This window comes from Malaya genurostris, chromosome 3 (assembly GCF_030247185.1).
Source record: "Malaya genurostris strain Urasoe2022 chromosome 3, Malgen_1.1, whole genome shotgun sequence".
Lineage (NCBI taxonomy): Eukaryota > Metazoa > Arthropoda > Insecta > Diptera > Culicidae > Malaya > Malaya genurostris.
This window is the reverse complement of record NC_080572.1, coordinates 94,374,711-94,385,821: the sequence shown is the minus strand read 5'-3', so window position 1 is coordinate 94,385,821 and position 11,111 is coordinate 94,374,711. Positions and strand designations below refer to the sequence as shown.

Below are 11,111 nucleotides of genomic sequence, written 5' to 3'. Positions count from 1 at the left end.
GATTTCTAAACTGGTCTCAAAACTACACAAATCGATAGTCATTATCAGTAGGCAACTAAACAAACCGTTTCCGGCTATCCTGGTTCCCGGTATCCAGTTCCGGAAGTACCGGAAATGGTGGTCATATATACCAAAATGGTTAAAGACCTTGGTGTCTTTCTCGATGAGCAACTGACATTCAAACAACACATTAGCTATATCGTGTCCAAAGCTTCTCGCAACCTAGGATTTGTAATGAGGATGGCTAAACATTTTACAGACGTGCACTGTTTAAAATCTCTGTTTTGCTCGCTTGTTCGTTCATCCTTGGAGTACTGTTCTGTCGTTTGGAACCCTCACTACATAAACGGAGCTCATAGAATCGAATCGATACAACGCAGATTCATTCGCGTCGCCCTACGGCGCTTACCGTGGAACAATCCTCACCAACTACCAAGCTACGTAAGTCGCGGGTTATTAATCGGTCTCGATACACTACAAGTTCGTCGAGATGTCGCACGTGCTTTATTGATAGCAGATGTTCTGACCGAAAGGATTGGCTGCCCTGCTTTGCTCCGCGAAATTAATATCAACGTCCGACCACGGGCTCTTCGCAACAGTGCATTTCTTCGACTTCCTTTACGACGAACTAACTACGGTGCTAACAATGCTATTATTGGCTTGCAGAGATCATTCAACCGCGTTTCATCAGGATTTGACTTCAATCTATCACGCAGTAGGATACTTGGAAATTTTTTATATATTACTAGAAATTATCATTAGGACCATATTGTGTCTGTTGATTATACCTAAATAAATAAATAAATAAAATGGATCTCACTCACTTTTCTCAGCGATGTTTTGACCGATTTCCACAAACTTATACCATTTTCGTTTATTGATCAGAGCAGCCCGAAAGCTGACCCAGAGTCGCCCAAACAACGTTCGATATGTTTGTTTTAGCAACCTGAGGTCGCTCTAGATCGGACTCCAATCGCGTAGTTTCGCTCTGAAAATTTTCTCGGGTCGCACCACGCATCCAGCCGAGTTTGTTTATTTTTTTTCTTTTTTTCATGAGTTGTTGTATAGGGCGCGTACCACGTGTTCGTTTTACTCGGAGTCAGAGTAGCCCGCGTCTAGGTTCAAAAACGAAAACGGTATTAGATTCAAATGAAAGGTGAACGGTGACTTAAACTGGCGGAACAAAAACCGTAAAAAATGTTATAAACTGGACTCTAAACCGTTATTCCCAATCTTAGGGTCCATTGAAAGGTCTTATGGTCCTACCAAAAATTACTGCATATTTTCGGATGCAACAAACATTTAAATCGTAATTTAGAGTGCGTACTAGTAGAGTTTGTATGTCATGTTAGTTGATGGCCGTACGAACCGACTTTGATTATGCCGGTTCTCGGGTTCCTGTGCCGGAAGTGCATATAATAGTAAACCCACTTCGTTTTCTTAAGGATGACCTACGCAATCAAAGCACTGTTTTATTCTGTATGTTATATTAGTTAATGCACAAACAATCTCTTGGTTTCTTTCAAAAATCGAAGAGAAATTTTTTTATACCGCAATATTATACATGAGAAAGGCATCAGTGGTGTGGTTGGATTAAAACAGTTTTTTTTTCAATTGGCCTTCTAACGACACTTCTACATATGGCGCTGTTGTACAAACGATGATGTATTCGAATGAAGATGTCAAAATACATAGGAATGTTTATTCTCCAGTGAAATTTTATTTATTTGTAGTTGAAATTCGAATAATCAAAGAATATTCTGATGTAATCAGGGAAACAACATTGATTTCTATCAATTAGAATTTCAACCAATATTTTTAATATTCCGCTTGAGAAAAAATCTAAGTTTTTTGCTTTGGTTATTCATTACATCCAGTAGTTGTTTAAACCATTAATTTCGATTACGAAAATTGATGACATAACCTCACTTAGCATCGATATCTAAATATAATTTAGTATTGAAGAGATTAAAGGTTTACTTTTAATGCAAAAGTTGAATGAATGCAAAAGTTTTACCCATTCCGTAGGTTTCTTTAAAGAAAAATTACTTTGTTAGTGACTATTTCCGCATTTAATACTCAATTCCTATATTACTCTGTGTGATAATTTGCTAACATCATCGTTTTTTTTGTCCTTAAAGTGAAACATAGAAAGCGCGGAGTTGATTTGAGTTTCGCACCGAAACACAAGACTCGTGTCATAAATAAAAAAAAGTCTACAAGAAAATCGACAAAATCGTATGGTGAAGTTCGATGGTGTTTAAAAACGAAACGAGATATCAAGCATATCCCGCTTTGCCCCCCATTACCCCTATCGGTGCTTGTGAAATTTCTCATTTCTACTCGTTGATAGAACAACCTTCAAATTTAGTACAACAAACAATAATCACGCTTAACAGTGCAACTTCTGAACTAAAGTCTCATTTTAAATAAAGTTGCGTCAAAAAGGCGAAAAACAGTTTTGGCAACTTGAGCAGTTTTTGCGTGTGTGAAAGGCTAAAAGTTTCTCACGTTTAGAAATGATTTTTGTGTTAGTGCTAGTAGTTCATAGGTGCCGACATCGAATATAGAAAAAAAGAATGATGAAAGCTACCAACAAACATTGCATTATCAGACGCAGTGTGGAGTATACATCGACAAATAAACTAGTTTCTGTTTCGAATGCTATTTTTTGTTCACGTATGTTAGGGAACATATCTGAAACCGTACCGATATTGTACAGATTAGCCTCTGCTACCTAATAATGTAACACATTGGAAACCGCTGCATCACTAGGAATCGCTGGAATTGCACTCATCAAATCTGCAACCGTACAGCAGTAGGTGTAACCTCTGGCGAAATTAGCATAGTTGACATTATCCCAACCATATGCACTGCAAACGTCCGAACACATCATTTCATCTGACGAGATACTAGTTCGGAAGGGATCATTGTTGGTAATCAAGGCGATGCCGGAGTTTGTGCCGGGTGATTTGATAATTTTCCAGTACCACTTGGGAGCTTCGATTCCACCGTCCTCGAGAGTGATTGGTATTTGTTGACCGTTCACATGGGGTAATGTCATAACGTCGTGAGCTCCATTGAATATGATGACATCCTCCTTAAGCCGACCAGCTATGTTACGAGTTGCACCCTCAATTATTAACCAGTTCCCGGCATTAACCACCTACCAACGGTGTGAAAATCGTCCGTTTATATACTTCAGACATACAACATACAATCTCACCTGCCACTGGGGAGCTACATTGACATAAAAGTATGTGGCCCATTGCCAAGGGCGGAAAATGCCATCCGCATCTGGAGCTAAGTGACCACGTGACATGTACGAACTCGAAGTAATGAACTTGTCTGCTTGCTCCTGGGAACCCAGTATATTAGCCAAACGAATGCTTTGTTGCGCTGTCGTATAGGAAGTAGCAGGGCTGACATGATCTGCTGTGCCCGCTACCTTAAAGGACGGTCGATAAGACTCCTGGATCGCATCTGTAATATAAATTTGTTTCCACCTTAATATGGAACGCAAAAACTCACACTCAACAACTTACAATTGATTGCTCGGCCCGGAATTATGTGTCGAGTATAGATAACGGATGCCCTATTCACATTATAGCAGGATTGGATATAAGTTACCAGTTGCCCATCCGCTGTTCTAAACCCAATGTTACGTAACTGGCCGGCCCCATTAGCGCAATCGTTTGATGTAATATCAATTTCGCCGGTTATACGTTGGGTACAGGTTAATGCACTCGAATCTACTGATGTACCACCTATCGTAAAACTAGTGCCAGACTGGCACGTTATGTCGGCGTTCGAGGTGTCGACTGAAACAAAATTTTAAAATATTAAAATATGCCACGTGCGAAACATCAAACAGAAGTTTACATCCATTAATTTGACCACTTTGACAGGAAATCGCCGATGATTCACCAGAGTTCCACATCAACGCTGCGCCATCCGGAGACCATAATTGAGAACTGCGGAAAAATACCGGTTCTGGTGACTGAAGATTGTCTCTAATATTGACGGTGCATTCTGTGAAAATAAGATTCTCGTTTAATACAAGTGAAATTGTTTACATACTCGTATTATTCTATCCGGTATCCAAAATTTTTCGGCCATGTTCCGCTCGCACCTTTTCTGCAATATGAATATGAACAAGAAAATTCGAGTCCGGAGGCTGCAATATTGCGGGCTCGTATACATGACGACATGGGATTGTCATGAAATTAATAGATTTTTAAATACAATAACTTAACAAAATGCGGTGCGAGCAACCTTGGTGGAGATCAGGTAACCAATCCCGGCGGGAGCTATGATCGTATGCTGACAGGGAAGGGGAAAATGAGCGTTTGTTTCCCCATACTTAGGGCGGCTCAAAACAGTGCTCGACCCGGAGTGGGTGGCTGATGAACGCGGTTTCTCGTCAGCTTTAAAAAAATCAACACCATCAACACCAAGAAAAACGGAAAAGGAATACAGGATGGATCACGCGGCAACCGACACGGCAACATTTAAAGGAATCTGATTGGAAACTCGGTACTTGGAATATCAAGACCCTGTTGAAACCAACGCGAGCCAACCTTGTTACTCGGGGTCAATGTTCGATTCGATTCGATCAAGAAGTACGGCACGGCACTGGCGAGCGAGGATTTCGCGCGGTGGACCCAACTGCGGGTACCTCGTTCAAGTACCACATCTACTGCAGTGGCGTCGAGAATGTTGATAACTATTTTCCTGATGTTGTTTCAGGAATGAAAAAAGTCCAATTGTGCTGAAAAGATGTACACTGATAAAAATAAGTACGATCGATTCATATGTAAATATGAATGTACTGGTATTTGAACTTTAGCAGTGAAAAATTAATTTAGCACCATTTTGTATTACGTGAGTTTTCAGCTTTACCGTTTTCCTATTCCTCCACCAGCGTACGTTTAAGTTTGGTTTCTTTTTTATACTCCTCTAATGTTGCTTTAATTGGGAAAAAATGGATCTGCTTAAGCCAGATCAGTCCCATTTATGCGAACCTTTTTAGTTGGGTCTGACGTTTAAAAAAGCCTACATCTGCGAGCAGATCCTATGCTGCTGGACGAGTTTTGTTCGAGACTAGGTCAGTCTGCGGCAAATCCTGTCAGGAACTATGAATGCTAAAAGTTTTAGCACTTAATTCATGAAATATTAGAATCATCATTTTTTTGGCAGTTTCCAACTTTTACTGTCAACATTTTGTGTATATTTAATTATCTATCAATAAAAAATAAAAGAGCAATTTTATAGAAAATGATCCAATTTATACATCACTGCGTTCATTATACATAGCATGAAAAATTCCACTTTTATCAACCATCCTATTGTGAATTTCAAAGCGTATATTTCAGTTCGCTTTCACATCTTATCCAAGTCAGTCGATAAAACAAAACCGCTTACGTTCGGGACAGAAGAAACCGAGTACAGTATTGTGTAGTGAACAATAGAACGACCTCGAAATGAGTGAACCAAACGAACAAAAGCCATCGCCGACACGAAAGAATACAATTGTTGTTGATTTCAGGCAGTGCAAAACTCGACCATCTATACAAGAACTTGAAGGTTTGCTTAAGGAGCAAATGCGTCTTGACAATAAACGTGTGCATTTACTGCAAAGATGCAATAAGACAAATAATGTTGTTTACATCCAGTTCTATAAAGAGTTGGATGCAATTCAATTCGCAAAAGACAATAACAATGTGGACTATGTGGAACACGAGAAAATTAAGTACAACATTCCAGTATATAGGAAGATAGTGCTATAGAAGTGCGTGTGCATGATCTTCCCTCAAGCGTCATCGATCCTTATATTCGCAAAACTATGTCCCAATACGGAGTGATTTTCTCTATCGAAAAAGAAAAGTAGAAGAATTTTCCCCCGGTATTCTAAATGGCGTACGTTTGTTACGCATGCGCTTGAGGAGGCCTATACCTTCTTATGTGACTTTCGGACAGGAAACAAGAATTCCGTGCAAATCACTTGTTATCTATGACAATCAGATGGCCACATGTCAATATTGCCAAAAAGCTGTCCACTACGGTAAACCATGTGATAAACTGGACAAGGAGACAACTACACCAAAGGACAACGGTGCTTCCTTCACACCAACCCCAAGCAACCCCAGTACACCAGTGACAGCCACCAACAACAGGGAAGTATCCCCTTCAACGAAATCATCCAACGTAACCCCTATAGAACAAAGTACACCAGCTGCAGTTAACAGCTTACCATCCAAGCAACCAGCATCTACAAACAATGTACAACAAGGCGCATCTACAGCAACTAGCAACGAAATCAACAACAATACCAAGGCAATGGATGACGAGACGAACCACGAACAAACTGCCCCTCAATCCTCGCAGGAGGAAAATGGAAGCTCCTCTCCCCCTAGAAAAAGGGTGACAACGAGATCCAATACAAAAAAAATATATCTAAAAACTAAATCGGCCACGTTAAGCTTGTACGCAAATAGGCCTGAATAAAATATCTTTTAAATAAAAAAATAGGTCGATTCTAACCATTTTTTCAATAGTGTGCTATTGAAATACTGAAACGACGTTGCCATATATGTTTAAGTTAAAAGTTTCCGAATCGATTGGTTTTTAAATTATAACAATTCATCAACAAATGACTGAGTTATTAACGTTCAAAATTATGACGAAAAAAGATTACGCGGCTATTTATGAAACTTTTAATTGACACCCGCCCCGTATAGCGAAGAGTAAGGCATTTTTAGGGCATATTCAGTAGTGTTTAAGTTCTAGATGCATAATCTATGCCAGTTACAAAATTTAAATCTTTATTTTATAACAAGAAAAACTGGCAGCCCCAGCAGTGTTTTACTCGTGTTTCAAATATACAAAAATAGAACGGTGTAGTAGACCAATTTTAAATTTGACAGAAGAACTGGTCGAATAAATAAAACTAGAACGGCTTGCTGGGGATACGTTTGTTCCAGTTTCTGTTCTATTATATATCTTCCATATAGAACTTCTAGCTGCTAAATTTGCTCTTAATGCCAAAAAAAATTATTTAAAAAATCGGCTCAATCGGCCACGTAAAGCTTGTACGCCAATAGACCTGAATTTAAAAAAATATCTTTTAAATAAAAAAAAAGCGCATATGCTACACGGAAAACACCCAGATCACCAAATTACAATATTATTATTGTTGTTTCCCGCCCTGGTTATTTCAACTAAAATGTTATTGTTTCAACTAACATATTTGTTAATTTTGTCATAACCAATTAGATACACGAAACAGTTGTTTCCGAATGCTGTCAATTAGCTGATAACGAAGACAGCATAACAATAAACCGGAAACGTTTCATGTTAAAATATTTGAGAACATTTCACCAGATACATTTCATGTTGAAATATTTAAATCGTAATCAAACGTCATTTCTGTCAGTTACGTACTTTTCGTTAGCATAAGTGGTGCTATGATCATGCTGACACAAAATTTGATCAGTATATAACTAGGAAAACAGATAGGAAAAATGACATGCGAATACAACTATGTAATGGAACGGGATTCGAACCCGTAGCTAGTGTGATATCCCATAAAAACCAAATTTATTATCCGTATCCTATCCGGAGAAATCGTTTTGCCAATTAAACTACCTTACATGTGAAACACACGTAGTATCAGCCTATCAGCTTGCTCGGACGCTGCGCCGTTCAATTATAGTCATATCTCTATGGCAATCCCTCCGTCAGTAATCACTACACGTCACATCGCAAGTCTATTTTCATTCTCCGCACGCCGAATTGAGATTTCATTTTTTTCGTCAAGGCCTGGGGCGACAAGTTCCATGAAATATGGAGGGTCACAAAAAATTATTATTACAGATCATTAAATTTTGCAATATATAAAATAATTTTATTAAGTGAACTGAGAGGTTAGAGCATATAAAAAGCAACTAACTAAGCAAGTTCAGTTTCTCTTCCGAATGTTCTGATACGATTACAAACATTTTCCTTACTATTCCAGTAATAACCAATATTCGAAAGTGGTAAAGTGTAGCACATTTTACAGTAAATTAGTTTAAAAACTTTAGTAACTCAGTGAAGAAATATGAACGTTAACGAAGACGAATTACGCGGATAACAGAAAATATTTCTTCCAGTTGCCAAAATATAAAGAGGGCATGGCCACTCCAATAAATCTTTTGGAGGGACAAAAAATGCTTTGACCCCCATAGTTGCTGCCCCTGGTCAAGGCGGCTCTACGTCTTAAGACTAAAACAAATCATTGATACTGACACTGTTTTCTTTTTAAAATATATTTATTAAGGAAAAGTTCTCCTGTAAACAGAGTAGTTCATTCCTTCATTTCGAGAGTGGATTGAAAATAAATATGGGTTGCCTAATTTTCAATTTTCATGTAGTCATTATTCTTTGTTAGACACTGCTACAATGTAAATTTTATGTAAAAATATCGAGTTGTTCCGGAGATGAGGTTGCTCAAAGTGGGACAGAAGTAAATGGTGTGCATTGTAGAACCTCATGAGTTGATTCTGAAGCAAACAACATCACATATTTTTTGTTTCAGTTCTCCATCGAATGCCGCTTTTGTTTTTGGAAAACTACAGCCAAACTTGTGAATTTTCTTTTATTTTAAATTCGTTTAAAAAATGTGGAATGAAAATTTTTTTCACAATTTTCGCAACGATGTTGCATTCAAAATTTAATACGGTTTAATCTGATAAAAAAATTCTTCAATCGGTCAAGTTGTTCTTTGATAATCGACACCATTTTGACTGTTTGTCCCACTTTGAGCAACCATATTTCAGGAACAACTCGATACTTTTACAGAAAATTTATACTGTAACAGTCTCGAATAATGAATAATAACTACATAAAAACTGAAAAAAACAGCTTTTTTCTAATCCACGTTCAAAATGAAGGAGAAGCTTTCCTTAAGGGCACATTGCTGTAGCTCTAAGATCCCATACTGATACTATGAATCCATTCAAGTCGGGATTCGAACATACAACAACTGGTTTGCGAAACTCGCGCATCATACTCTGAGCCAACGATCCGGATCTCATAATTTCTTATTCGTTCCAAAGCAGGTAAGATGTCAACAACTGGTGGACTCTCAGTCGAATTGGCTATATGACTTCAATGATTTTTTATGAGTTGATTACAGGAGCTAATAATAATGATTAGGATTAGTAGGGATGTCCGATACCGAGTCGATACTTTGAGGTATCGATACGGTCTATCAAGAATCGGGTATTTTTGGTATCGATATAACATCAGAGTGAAACTGTTAGTATCGACACTTTTGGTCGCAACAGATTAAAGACAATTCCCATTACGACGGAATATTTTTTGTTTGTTTCAATTATAGAGGCATTAACCAGAAAAATTTCATAAGCCTGTGTACGGGGTTGGGAATCGAACCCAGGTGGGCTGCGTGAAAAGTATCGACTATACCTGTGCGAAAGGTATAGATTATACCCGTCCCCAATGGAACTTTTTTTTTCTTCGGCTTCGACGAAGTGCCAGGCTCGTGTATGGATTTGTATGACGTGTACTAGCCATCTTTGAAACTCGTTCTCGACAATCTCGCTTCGTCCGACGAATGAACTGAAAAAGAGTTCAATGAGAAAAAACCATCAACAAAGCACGCACATGAAGGCCATACTCTCACAGGATTAAATAATATCATTTTTCACACTCATAGCACTTTTTCTCAGTGCGCCTGTGGGACGACGCGATATTGTCGAGAACGAATATCAACGATGGCTAGTCCACGTCATACCAATACATGCGCGAACCTGGTGCTTCCGTTCCGTCCGTCCCCGGTCCCGTCGTAATCGCAACAGGAATTGTTTCTATTTCTTCGCGTTTCGCCTTCGACTCATCTGTGCTTAAAGCTGTTCAAATGAAACTGCCATCTCGCGTCTAGCAGTTTAATTTAAACCGCTAGCTTAGCACTGATTATCCGAAGGCGAAACGCGAAGAAATAGAAAAAATATGTGCTTTTGCACAAACCAAAGAAATCCCTAAATATTCAATAGGAATTGGCTTTTAGTGTAGTATCCGTGTATCGACATAAGTGAACCGCCAATCCAGGATCTGTACCATCACATGATAAATTAATGTATTCCAATTTAATTGCGTGTCGAATATTTTTGTTGTTATGATTGACCAGACAAAGTAAAGGTCATTTTATTTATCAAGAAGATCTACACACGAAACACTTTGAACATTTTAAATATTAGCTATGGGAACACACATCCACTGTAAATAGACATCTTCATGTACTAGCACTATCTTAGTACACTTAATTGTCCTTTGATGATTAAAATTAAGTCTTTGAGTACAAAATCTCTTCACTATATCATCAAGTATTTCACTTACGCCCCCCAGCAAGATTCACGGCGACTGCACATATGAAAACGAGCACCAATAACTTCATTCCTCTTAGTTCTCAACGTACTAGAAAAATATTTGGCAAATAGCACATTTTTATAGTTACTCGCTATCTTAGAAGATTTGAATCTTAGCTTATCTGTCGACTACCGGGAGAGGTAGTAAAACCCAAGTTCAGGCTGAAAATTTCGAATAATCACAATCTGATAGGGACATACTGGTATCTTTAGACTAGGGAAAAGAACGTAACACAGACTCGTACCCCGCGTAAAAAACATGTGACATAAGTTGTGCCGAAAACCTTCTCGAAGCAATGTTCAAAACGTGTTCGTTTAGTGAAATGTTGAATATTTCAGCCCGTATAATATGAACTCAATACTTTATTACTAGCCAGCTCAGTCAAGACATTTGAAAGCTGATTCACTGATACATTGATTCTTTATTTTAATCTACAATAGAAAGCAATTTTCGCGATAAGTTCAAATAACAAAATGGCTCAGACAGATATACTTTTAATATGATTCTGCTACGATGTATTTTATCCTTCACTTAACTATTTCGAGAGGTTGCAAAAAGATGCAGATCGAACCACTCTAGTTTATAAGTACTCTTAAATTACAACAAAATCTCTAAGAAATGTCTTTGTAACTCTACAAACTTCTAGAATCTGGTGAAAGGGTCTTCATGGTGTTTTTAATAGT

The 11,111-nt window shown here is 38.2% G+C and overlaps 1 protein-coding gene across 1 annotated transcript; it reads right to left on the bottom strand.

Moving 5' to 3' along the window:
* Positions 1 to 2,649: 2,649 nt before the first annotated feature.
* On the bottom strand, positions 2,650 to 10,497 carry LOC131438670 (uncharacterized). Its single transcript, XM_058608838.1, has 5 exons — positions 10,399 to 10,497; positions 3,883 to 4,032; positions 3,546 to 3,821; positions 3,227 to 3,483; positions 2,650 to 3,166 (listed from the first exon to the last, which is right to left on the bottom strand). The coding sequence occupies exons 1-5, from the start codon at positions 10,454 to 10,456 to the stop codon at positions 2,738 to 2,740; spliced, it is 1,170 nt and encodes a 389-aa protein (XP_058464821.1). The 5' UTR covers positions 10,457 to 10,497; the 3' UTR covers positions 2,650 to 2,737.
* Positions 10,498 to 11,111: the final 614 nt, after the last annotated feature.